This window comes from Thermobia domestica, chromosome 15 (genome assembly GCF_964235325.1).
Source record: "Thermobia domestica chromosome 15, izTheDome1.hap1.1, whole genome shotgun sequence".
In the NCBI taxonomy this organism is placed as follows: domain Eukaryota; kingdom Metazoa; phylum Arthropoda; class Insecta; order Zygentoma; family Lepismatidae; genus Thermobia; species Thermobia domestica.
In genome coordinates this window covers 95,571,447-95,584,351 of record NC_137468.1, presented here as the reverse complement: position 1 = coordinate 95,584,351, position 12,905 = coordinate 95,571,447, and the positions used below count along the sequence as shown (strand labels likewise).

General features: G+C 30.7%; 1 protein-coding gene across 2 annotated transcripts in view; it reads left to right on the top strand.

The window, feature by feature from the left end:
• The window catches only part of LOC145671155 (uncharacterized), a 119,074-nt gene extending 109,053 nt beyond the window's left edge, over positions 1-10,021 (top strand). For both annotated transcript variants that reach the window (XM_081739990.1, XM_081739989.1), the window contains one exon: positions 2,889-10,021. In XM_081739990.1, the coding sequence (XP_081596116.1) occupies positions 2,889-3,012 (124 nt within the window). In that variant the 3' untranslated portion in view covers positions 3,013-10,021. The remainder of the gene's footprint in view (positions 1-2,888) is intronic.
• Positions 10,022-12,905: the final 2,884 nt, after the last annotated feature.

The window sequence follows — 12,905 nt, the reverse complement described above, 5'->3', positions numbered from 1 at the left end:
AATACATAAACCTCTCTTACATATACGTATATATACAACTATCAATAGTTGTAAAATGCTTAACAATTGTGTTAGAATTAGTCGAATTTTTCTAGAAGATAATAACACATAAAAATATTAAAGCGTAAGAGTATGCGGTGGCGTTATCACATAATCACTCTGCGAAGAAAAGTTTCGACAAGAATAATTTTAATTCTCAAATTCATTTCTGCGGAGAGGGAATGAGAAGACAGAGTAATTCATGCAATCCATTTAGGAGATCATTATAAATATCAGCAACAACAATATACCTACTTCTACAATCTCCTCGTGATCTTAAGGTTCACGTACTCACCCTCGGCACGGGAGATCTGGGTTTGATTTGTGGTAGGAGCTCATGTGGTTGGGATTCCACGTTAGCATATAGCCCTTCTTCTTTTTCGTCTACTTCTTTAGTTGAAAAATAAATTTTCTCAAATCTATTTAGGTGATAAGAATGATAACACCTCTGTAATACTCATATTTTGATCATTTAAAGAAGCAAAACAGTATTGAAGTGAGAAAAATGTATCAATGTGGAAGTTTTGTTCTGTCAATCAAATTATTGACAAGAAGCTTAATAGTATTTATTCCATGTCGAAAGCACTATTATAGTTTATAAAAATACCATGCCAGTAGGTATAATTTGTTAAGTTCCAAGAACACATTAGTTCCTATTATGATTGTGTTGAGGATCTTTAGATACACAAACATTAACTATGAATAATTAACACTTATATCACACAAAGAAATAGTGAAAATAAAAAGTGCCATCAAATGAAAAGGCTCACTTCAAAATATCCTGACATCCGTGTTACATGAGACAGTAATTTTGTGTGCTGTATTTACCCACAGGTGTATGTGACATTTCTGTGGCGAGACATCAACATATGCGCATTGTCGTTCAAGTGGCGAGGGATTGTTGATTAAGCACCAAATTAATCCGAAAGATTCGCTTGGATGTTTATCTTAAATTTTGTTGTTCACTAATTTCGTAAATATGTTAATTTCGTAATGATTACTGCTTCAGCAGACACGTAAAGTGTTCATTTTCTTTCTCTAGTTGCTAAGCAATAATACAACAAAGACATTAATATAATCAGTACTATTTTTCCACGGGTTTTAACGTAACTGAAAAGATTATGCTACTTCTAGCGCACTCTGAACTATTTCTTAACAACTAAATTATTGGTTCAACAATAACACAAGAATCAAATATCAAATTTCCAACAACTATTACTATCAAACTAATTCATAAAAACGTTAACCCTAAGGAAATTACATTGAAGTAGGACATCAGAATAGAAAGAAACTATATAATGACAGAAGTTCGTTACAAAATTTCGTCTGACAACTTTTAATTATGGTAAAAGAGAAAATGTAGTGATTTGTAAATAAGTTAAATATAAGGAATAAGTCAACAATATATGAGATTATGTTATTATATTTTGTTATCGTTAAATTCCAATCTTTTCGGTGTTCAACTTTGGATTCTTTTTCTCCTTGTGTAGAAACCTTCACATACATTTCTCTCAATTATATTAAAATCTATGTAAAACTTGGATGTCCCGAACATTATGTTTCGATGAGCTCAAGTGCTTTGATAGTTCTGATAAAGTAGCAGTATTTCCTTCTATTGAAAATTACTTACTTTGACAATAGGTTAGGTTAGTATTTGCAACGTTTCCCACATTTTGTGCACTCTGCTTGGTTCAATATATATCACATACATTTCACTCTTTATTACCTTCAATTTTTTGCGAAAACTTAAGTTCGAATAGAGTGTGATGACGCCACTGTTGTTGAACGATTGATATACATAAAAGTACAAAAACAAGTTGCTTTTTTGACACGGTTGCAATAAGACGTTGTCAGTTGAGTAATATACAGTAGGCAGAAATTTGAAATTGGGTGTTAAGATATGGACTTTATATAAAGATATAGATCTCCGTGATATAAGAATTCAGTTTGCAATGCAGTTTCAGCAAAAATATACATACTTCCCCTCCTATATGCTCTTTAGTTACTAGATTCGGAACGGCGTGACCAATTCTAGTGCAATTACTCCACACACAGAGGTGGCTGAGGTGCAATTACTCATATTCCAACGTAAACCTCGCAGGCTATATATGTATGTTTGTTAAATATTAAAATTAATAAATAAATCTCTCAACCAAGTTCAAGTACAACAACTTAAGGTGAATATAGAAGATAGTTAATGTCCGATAGAGGGAAGCACCTTTTTTTTAACGGAACGACAAAATTTGCAATACTTCAGTAAAATTCCAAGAGAAAGATGTTGATACTACACCTAAAGAAAAGCTGAGTCAATAATTGAAGAATAATCTGTGCATCGTTTTAATTATTTTGTTTCATTCACAGTAGAGAACACATTATTTTACACCTCAGCCACATGCCTCAATAATTCATTTCTGTTAATAATACACGGAATGGTGGGGAGAACATGAACAATTATTTTCTGATTGTTTGAGGCTTCCTTTGGGCAAAGTTCGAACGCTAGTTTTTTGTAAATTTAATTAAATTATTGCGAATTGTTACTTCATGAAAACTCCATTCGAAAAGTGGGAGAAACATAAATCTGTTGTGCTTAATGTGCCTTTGCACTTGACTTTAACGTAAATCACATAAATATCTCACGACTTTTGGTAAATTGTGCATTGTTGAGTAGTTTAGTACTATTCGTATTGGAAACAATAATAATAGTAGATGAAAACTTCAGTAGTTCATATTATAGCATTTATGTACGTAGTAATTTTTCTTTTTGAACACCTCATATATATTATTTTCCTAATCATCCTATCTCATTACTTAGATTTCTCATTATTTTATTTTTTTCACTTATTTTTCAGGCGTACGTTATCTCCCGAAACATTTGATCGAAAAGTTGCACGTGCAGCTTTAGAGATGAGAATAGCTAATCGTCCACCTACAGCGAGTCCTACAATGAACAGATCTCATATTTTCTTGGGATAAAAACTTAAAAATTGCAGCATCAAGTGAAATTATGCAAAATTCATCTTTTGTACTTTAGCAAGCTAACTACATAGTTCATGTGCAAAAAACAAGGAGTAAATATAAAGCTATGTCTTATTGCATTCCATCCAAAAAAAGAAGACAAGAAAAAGGAATTTTATGATTTTTTTTTAAAAGAAATGATACATTTGGACAAATGCTACGAAAACTGCCTATGAAATCTATTTTATAAAAAATAATAAAACATTAACTGATGTGATTTCCAGTGAGGTTATGTGATATGCAATGAACAACATTTTCTTTTGTATTCTACAATTAAGTGTTACACACATATTAGATGCTGGATGGATGTTAAATAATTACTCTTGTGAAAATAAATTTTCTAATTTAAAATCATGTCAAAAGACGATAGTTGCAATTCTAAATACAAAACAGTGATGCTTGTTTTAGTCAAAATCAAGAAACAAAGCCTGTGCGTTAAGCGTAGAATATATATTTTCTTTCAGAATGGAAAGACTTATAATGCCTTAATGTTTCTAAACAAGATACATAGTAGTTAGTTACTAAGCACCTCTAATTAACGGTTCTCCCATTACGAGCTTACATACCACGATAAAATTGTAAAGACTTAGAATGTGAGGTTTAATATATATATATAATATTCTACAGTACAGACTTAAATCGAATATGATAATAGCTATATCAGTTACTTGTTGATTGATTCCGTATCCTTTCAATAACTGTCATTTTTCAACTATAAAGATATAAAGTAAACTACGAAAGCTAATGTTGGAAGAATATTAGTTTTCATTTATCTGGTCAAATTACATGGAGTGGAGAAGCACACTTACGCTACCTGAGGTTCAATTTCTCGGAGTCTATTCATGGTTTTCACACCAGAACAACTGGCTATGTTCAATACGAATTTTGCAGCTCAATGCGGTTCTTTTCCAGCATATGGTCGTGGTCCCGATTTAAGATCGTATCTCTGCAAGATTGGTAAATTAATGTTGGGCTTTCTTAAGTTACAACACATCTCTTACTCTATCATTTCCATATAATTTCATTATAAATATCGTAGTTTTCATTAATTATACATGAATTCAGGATTTTATGAGTTCTTATTTCGAATATAGAGGCGTGAGTTTATCCCAGATCAGTCTATTTGGGCTTTGTGTCGACAAACATTAAAATAAGTTGTTTCGTCTTCATATGATCTTCTAATTCTCCTCCACTTTATTATTTTAATATTCAAATGAATTCATCAGTCTTACGGAATATAACTTCTGCAAATTCTAAAGTTCGATTGTTCTAAATATTTCCTTTAGAAAATGGTAGATATGTTATAATTTTTAGTTTCTTCTCATGCTAAATAAACTACACACTAAAATAAATTGGTTTAATAATTACATCAATAGGCAAATTGAGATTGTCAAATAAAAGTTTTGGGATTTAAGCGGGGGATTCTCTTAATCTCATGCTCGTAGATCTGCACCTAGCTAGACAAATATTGTAAATCTCATCTCTTTAAGGCTTTTTGTCGTTCCTCTTCTTGCTTTCATTTCTTGTTCACAGTTCATATATTCACTTATATCGTGGCACATATCCTACTTTTTCCTTGCTTATTTAAATATTTGAGACCGCTTCGTTTCTACTACCTTTTATTTGTCTTTTTAACTTAATTTTAATCCCATATTCTTCATACTTTTTCCTCGAATTTTCTAACATGTTAATTTTCAGTCCACATTTTGTAACCAGAGCGACGTTATTCAAAGAATATGTACCTAATAATTCTCCTTCCTATTGAATATCGTATCCTTATGTAGAACCTTCTTTACTATACTTTCTAACTAGATATTATATAGTGTTGGTGAGAAGCAAAATTCTTGACCCTTCAATTACACTTTTCTGTGTTATTTTTTCTATTCAAGCTTTTAGTTGTTGATTCATATGTAAGTTTCTCCGATTTTCTATTCAAATCGATCTGTTAGCGTTCCCATCAAAATTTTATTTGAAATTTACTGAATCAAAAGTCGTAGTACCCATTTGTAGCCAAGTGGCTAGCGCTCGTGCTTTCTATGCTTGAAAATCGGAGTTCGATCTATTGTCTCGGCAGTATCTCTCTCATATAGCCTCGGCGCTTTCAGAGTACGGTATGTTTTAAAATGTAATCAGTCAATCAGCCCAAACCCACCTCGTATATAGCATTAAATACAATTGTCTTGTCGTTTCCTGTAAAACTCAGTGACTGCTAACTCTTAATAAACCGATAGCATCTCTTGTCCTAAGCTGAAATCGTCCCTTCTCAACTCACTTGCTCTTCCATACAAGTTTATGTTCAATATTCTAACCTTTTATTGCTTCTCTCGTGATTCGAGTTGTTAATTAACGGCATCATAGTCATTTTCAAGAAATCTTTTAATCGCTGTCCTGTCCCATATATTCCACTAGAAATGTGAAACATATTTTTCGTTTCTCGCTAATTCTCAAATAAAATCAATCAATGTTTATATTCACTTTCCATCCAATTTCTCATCTCACATAGTTTTCTCAAACTCGTCCAGAAGTGCGCAAGCCCTTTCCTCTCTTGTTTGCTTTTCTCTTCAACATCTACTAGACTATGCAGCTATTCTACTGTTAAGTAAGTTTTTAACATAATTATTCCAATTTTCCTAAAGCTTTCCCTTTGTTGACTTCATCGTTGTTTCCTCTAACACTTCTGTAGAATTTCTTTTATTTTCTTACTCTTTCTAATTTGTATAATTCCTCACATTTTCTTTTGTAGAATTGCTCCCTTGAACTACATGTTTCCTTCGTACTTTATTTACTATTTTAGTTCCTGTGCTTATTTTTGTCTTCCATGTTGCTACTGTTCCCAAATTCTTTTCTCTATTTGCTTTTACATCTCTTCTGTAAATGGTGGCTTCTTAGCCGTATTCTCTGTCTTATATAGCTTCGATGCCAAAATGGGACGTTCACTCTAATCAAACAATCAAACAATCTGGACTAAATTATGTTCCCGGACGGTACTATACTACTCTTTCTGTAGTCTGAGACGTGCAAAGTTTATACTTTATTAAATAAAATACTATAGCTAATAAATCAATCTTTAATGAAATAAAAATTTCTAATATGAGAAGCTCTTGGTTCGATCCTGGTCAGGCTACATTGTGGTGAATAACAACAGTCCATAGGTTTTCTTGGTGTTTCCCAGTTTCCTACATTTTCATCCTATTAATTTGTCCATCAATCATTCACTTCATTGTTCATCTGTAACCCTTATCCTAAATATTATAACGTGCAACTTAAGATGAATTTCATTCAAAATTTAATTGCATTAAAGAAAAAAAAAATAATATTCACTAACTTGTATAAGATAGATGAATTTAGGCATTTAGCATAAGAATAATTTACAGTAAACACGCTAAGACATCAAGCCTTCAAACCAGTTTCTACATTCACAATTGCGATAAGACCAAAAAAGCAAATCTTTTGAAATTATCTTAAAAAGATATATCTACCTGACTTCTAATTAATGTGATTTTCTCTGATATCTGTATATCATTACGAATATGAAAAGCTAGTCTGTTCTTGAAACTTTGGAAATATTGTTAAACCCAATAATAATTTCTAGGATCTAGGTTCGTCACCGTCTTACCTTTGACTATTAGATTGTTATTTTTTCTACTCATGAATCAAACAGTCTTGTAATTGTGTCTAAATAACGTGTACTTGCAATTAATATTTTGAAAGTGAAAGTCTTATTAGTAAATTCTTAGTAGATTTCTTGTTGATTTCTAGTTATGGATTTCAAAGTATGGAGCTGATGCTGACACAATTATCTTTCCATATCTTCTAAAAGCTTAGAATTGGATTTTGTGTGAGTACTTCAGTGATTAAACTTTACGGTGCCTCTTTAGTGATCAACATTCTCTTTTTTCTTTTTCGAAGTGCTTTCAATGGTGTGTGTATCCAAAATATACTCATCTTCTGTTCGTGCATAATACAAGATAAGATAAAGTTGCTTGAAGTGTAATGTGTTCATATTGTTCCTATAAGTTCTGAGTGTTTGCTAATTTCAGTATTCTTATCAATTTAATTTATTTCAGAGTCTTGTTGTTGAATGTTGTTTCTTCATTATCATTCTACTATTTGTACAAGATAGAGTTTATTAAAAAATAGCTACCTCGTGGGTAGAATGTTTTGATGTTGGCTAGAAGTAAATGCTTTAAACTGGTTAGATATGATATTTTCCATCATATATGTTGGGATGTGAAGTTGAATAAGTAAGATTGGTAAATACTTACGGAATACAGGTTAAGAGGTAAAAGAGGAATAAAGCAAATTGTTGATTTGTAATTGTTACTACGATATTAAGGTAGTTAATGAGGATATGATTGATATCAAAGGAATTTGTGATTAATGATGACAGGATATTGAATTGCTATACAGTATAGAGATATATGATATTAAATGAATCAGAATATGTGTAAATATGGTTAGGATGATTATAAGTAGTAAATGGTAGCTTCTGAGTGTTGATACGTAATAATGATAGCAGATGCCAGTAAAGGGCTAGAAACTAACAGCAGTGCTATTAGCATTTCTATCGCATCTTTACATTTTAAAGACTAACAATATATTGTATAGAAGATTCGTTCAAGTTATATTGTTAAGGACACGGTTTCTGGTTGCATACAACATGTCATACAAGACTCGAATAGGAAAGTCTATTTCCATCCATCTTTACTTCAAAGAAAACGAGTGAAAACTATTGTGCGGTTAGTGCTGCAGTTTATACCATGATGGACATGGAAAAATGTTAATATGCTATTGAAAATAGTTAACGATACACGTGTATAATCAATATGAGAAAGACAGATAGAAAAAAAAACTTCGATTTGTGAATCTAAAAAAAAAAAAGACAGGTTAGTAATTAGTGAAAAATATTTAAATACAGATGATCACAATGGAGCTTGTTAAATATAGCATGATTTGTTAAACGAATCATGTGTAAAATAATAAAGCTTGGTTATCAATAGTACTATTGTAGACATAGGTCTTGTATTTATTTTGTTTCTCGTTTTGTTTAACTTATGCAATGACTTAACATGAGAAACATTAGTCTGCGATGCCAAAGAATAGTTCAAATATTGAGAAAAATAAGCAATTGAATAAATAAATAAATAAATAAATAATAACAAGCAACTGCAGTTATTTCTGATATTTGTTCATTTCTAACGTTTAAAAAAAATTCACTTGTATGACCAAACATTCATACAAGTAAAGTATACCATATGATGGAAAAACATGTCTAACCGACTTTAAATACATAAAGAACATATACTTTGGTTGTGCAATCTTATGTAGAGGTAACTCGACAACGTACTCGAAAAGTACACGGATGACCATTTACTACAAAACGTAAATGTTAAGCATTCTTTTGAAATTGAGAATAAATAGTTGTTAATAACGTTTAGGCACGTGGAGTAATTTTTTAGTAAACTCAAAAGAACACAAGAATTTACATGGTATCGACCGAATTGGACTATTAATGGGGCTTCATAATAACAAACTTACTGAGCTATCATGTTTCAACAACTGTTTGGTATTCTTCACTTTTATGATACAATAATGGAAAATTCTCAAATAGAGGCACACATTTTTCCGCTATCTGCTGTTGTACTCTGAATTTAGTGAGATATACCCTCTACAGAAGTAGAACTAACTATCTAGTTCCTCTTCATACAGAAAGATAGTTCAATCGAAGTTTACCTGTAAAGTTTCGATTTGCGTTTTCCTACTTGAACAATCTGACTAATAACCTGATACATTGGAAATCTCTTATTTTTCTGTACGCTGTAAACATATTTGAGTAAAAATAATCCTTGCTTCTAGACAGTTAACAGCGAATCAATTTTCCTGTTATCGGAATGTGTATTTGAATAATTTATTTACATATCTGAAGCAGTACACTGTACTTTCATCAGTGTACCCTTCACATATGTTAAGATTTCAGAAATTATAATGATACTGAAAGATAGTAAATCACATATTTAATAATATGCGAAAATATGAGTTAATGAATAAAATATAAATGCATGTCTTCAAAAAAATTAAATTAAATGTGAATTTTAAAACTACGAATTGCCCTGCAGAAGTTAGATTTACTACGTGAAATTGCTGTACCCAAACCGTTTATTTTTCACATAACCAACTACATTCCAATCAATGAGGTTGAGAATTATCAAGTATGATAAGAAACATAATGTAATTATAATAAATAATTTGTATTGCTCTTTTCGTTTGTTTGTATTATATTTCTATATTATTATCTGTAAACGCTGTTTAAATATCCAGATAGGATAGTCAAACTAACCAACATACATCAGTATATTTATTCATGTTTTATACCTCATAAGAATTTTATTGATTTTATCTGGCAGAAAACCATGAACAGAAAGTGTGTGACATGTTTGCACAGTACTATTGTAGTTTGTTATAATAAACACTTCGAACAATCTATTAAAAGACTGACTCGTGTGTGCTATTTGAGACTCGTTAAAATTGAGATGCTTGTCATTCCTAGGAACTTCATTCAACATGTAGCTGTTTATTACTTAATATTTCTTTAGTAGTTTATGGAAATAAGTCTATGTAAGTATGGTTATTTCATGTGCACATGCTTCCTTTAATTTCATCCTTCAGACTACAATTTTACTTCGTATGATAAATTTCATATGAATACATTCAAGTACGAAACGGACAAGGAATAGAACGTATTAAATATTTTGGTTTGACTATTTCACAAGCAGCACTGTGATAAATCGTTCATTTTAAATGTCTGTACTAAGCATAATATATTAGTCTCAGTATTATGTTGAAGTTTTATCTTCCAGCTTGTTATTTTATACTGTAAAATAATAATTTTATGTTTGAATATATAAATAGGTTTCTAAACATAGTTGACTTAAATATTTAACAATTAAAAGAATAAAAAAAAAAAGAAGTGCGTAAGATGAATGTTAGATTGAGCTTTGAATTTTGATGAAATATGACTGAACTATAGAAGAATTAACTTTCGTGTCACTCAGAAATATGGAATATAACTGTTCAACGGGTTTTTAGGATGTAGCACAAGGCAGAGAAGAAGTTGAAAGAAAGAAAAACTTCAAACGCATCCTATTTTCAACACCCTATCAATCCAATCCAACCTATCAGAAGACTGCTATAATGTTGAAACGTAATAGTTTCTTTTTTTAGTATGATTTTTTTTTATTTTTTTATTTTTTATTTTTAGTATTTGTAATTTTTAACTCAATGGAACTTACCAAGAATATGGAAGCAAAATGAAGTACTATATTTTGGTGGTTTGCACATGTAATAATTAAGTTGTAGTTAAATAATTGTCTGTAAATAAACGGATACTTACATGGTGCAGAAATATGATAAGAGTGTGTCCTACAAGCAGAAAAACGCCAACTTGTCGACAAAACATTTCCTTTATTCTATGGAAGCTTAAGTACAACTCAGCGTATTCTTTTGTCAATATATATATATATTCTTGTGTCAATCATGCATATCAATTATTCTAAAATTAAATTTGTTTCTCTAATCAAGTGAATCAAAATGCTTTCTTCCATACTTTTTAAATTATGAAACATACACTATAGAAAGTAGAGTATTGTTGTCAGTAAGAATTATAACAACAATTGTTATACTTCGCAAATTTTCTAACTTGTTTTTCGTCTTAATTTCAAAAACTATAAAATTAGTATTGTTATTATGTTTAAGTTTCAACTAATAGATACCATCATCAACAACAACCGCTGTACATTCACTTTTGAATTGAGGGTCTTTTAAACTTATTTACAATCGTCTATCTTGGACTAATTTTTTCCTAACACAAAAGAAAGAATTACTCAGCAAGTATCTATAAATTGTGTGTGTATATTTATTTAGCCACAGATTATACATTGTACAATGACTATACGTTGGTAAAAAGGTATCAAATATTGAGACTGACTTTAGTTCAAACAAGTTTTTTATATAATTTTACAGGTCATTCCATATTTTGTTTTTAAAATATTTCCTCTGAATCAAAACACCCGATTACAATAAGTATACGCAAACCTATTATTACCACATAATCATCTCAAACGATGAATTGTTCTACTTTTGAATATAGGATGAATTTTCAAACACTTTTAATCATTAATTATACATTCCAAAACAACAGGTATTCTAGAATAATGTTAGATGGCTTGTGGATTGAATGGAGCTTAACGTGTATTTTCACCACAAGATGGAACCTTCTGTTTAAAGTGTGATATAAAGCATTACGCTGTGAAACTCGAAACTGGAACCATGCGTGTTTGTCGTGTAAGGACACAGCTAGGCAGTTTCGTTCCCTATTTGCAGGTGGCATATGTTATGTAACGTCTATCAAGAAATTTGATTAAATCCATAAAGGCTTACATCTAGCATTCACTTACACACATATCTTTTAAAATATTCACATGCTATTTTAAGTTGAATATTGTTGAATTAACTTTTATAATAAGAGCACGTGATAATAGTTGTGTTGGTATGGAGAGCACGTGATTTTAAAAAAGTTGTGTGTATGTAAATATTATGTACGTAATGCACCTTGCGTGAATGTTATATAAGCAAGTATATAAAATAGAGATAATAGTTGTCTACGACCACACATATATAAAAACTTGATACATTTTGTTTCAGCTAGCTCGTGAAAAGAGCTAATACTGCTAATGTTACTTTACATGTAATTACAATTTAAATCTTTACGAACATGTTTGAATTACATAGTGTATATATGTACATATAATGCGATTATAGATAAGTTACAAAAATATTGGACGTATGTTGTGTTTGTAATAATACAAGTATGTTGATTCAATAAAGCAATGTTTGCTTCATACATATAAAAAATATCAACAAATCACTTAAAAAGAACTATTATTAATTAAATGGAAATTTTCACACTTGAATTAGAAGGATATGTGCTATAAGGTAGATGAAATTAGTCTAATTATTTTAATTTTAGAGAAGACAGTAAATAAAAGTCTTGTTAAAAACAAAAAAGCTATTTTTATTCCTGGTTTACATAATATAAATGTATGAAATGAATAGCATTGAAGAAAAAAGGTGGTGATACAAAAGAAAAAAGGAATGTTATATAATGAGAAAGAACACATTTAATGTCGAAAGATTGAGATTTTTCATCCTTCCACAACAAAACTACACCTGTTTATTTCATAGGACAGTACAATTTTCCCATTTTTCAATCGTTAGCGTCGGTACGCAAAGGCATCCAAACCTGATCTAAATATGTGAGTTTTCACAGTTTTCTGAAATTTCTCACATTCCTCTATCCTCAAGTTCTTGCAAGGAAAGTTCGGAAGAAAGTACTCTCCTGCAGAGAAAATAAGCATGTCATTTGAAAGACCAATTCATGCTGATTACAACAAGCTAATAAAATTCCTGTACGGTTGAGAACTTTTCGAGAGATTCAACATTAAATGCATGATTGTACTTTTTAGCGATCTACCGTTATTATGCAGTTTTAATGATTTGAACTTTCTACTGCTTGATCACTGGGGTCCATTCACAGACAAATTGTCCATTGTAAGTTGGATGACGAATGGCAAAGACGTAATGATTGAGAATATACCAAAGAACTGCACACGATTTGTACAACCATTTGGTGTGTTTGGATTCCGACCAAAGATTATGGCAGGAAATTTGTACATAGTATGAAACTTCTTCATCCGGACGTTATGATGTACGAACCAAACAATAAATAAAGTTCGTGTCCATGCTAATGAATTAGTTCCGATCACCAAGATACATTGAATTCTTTCAGATTGCGT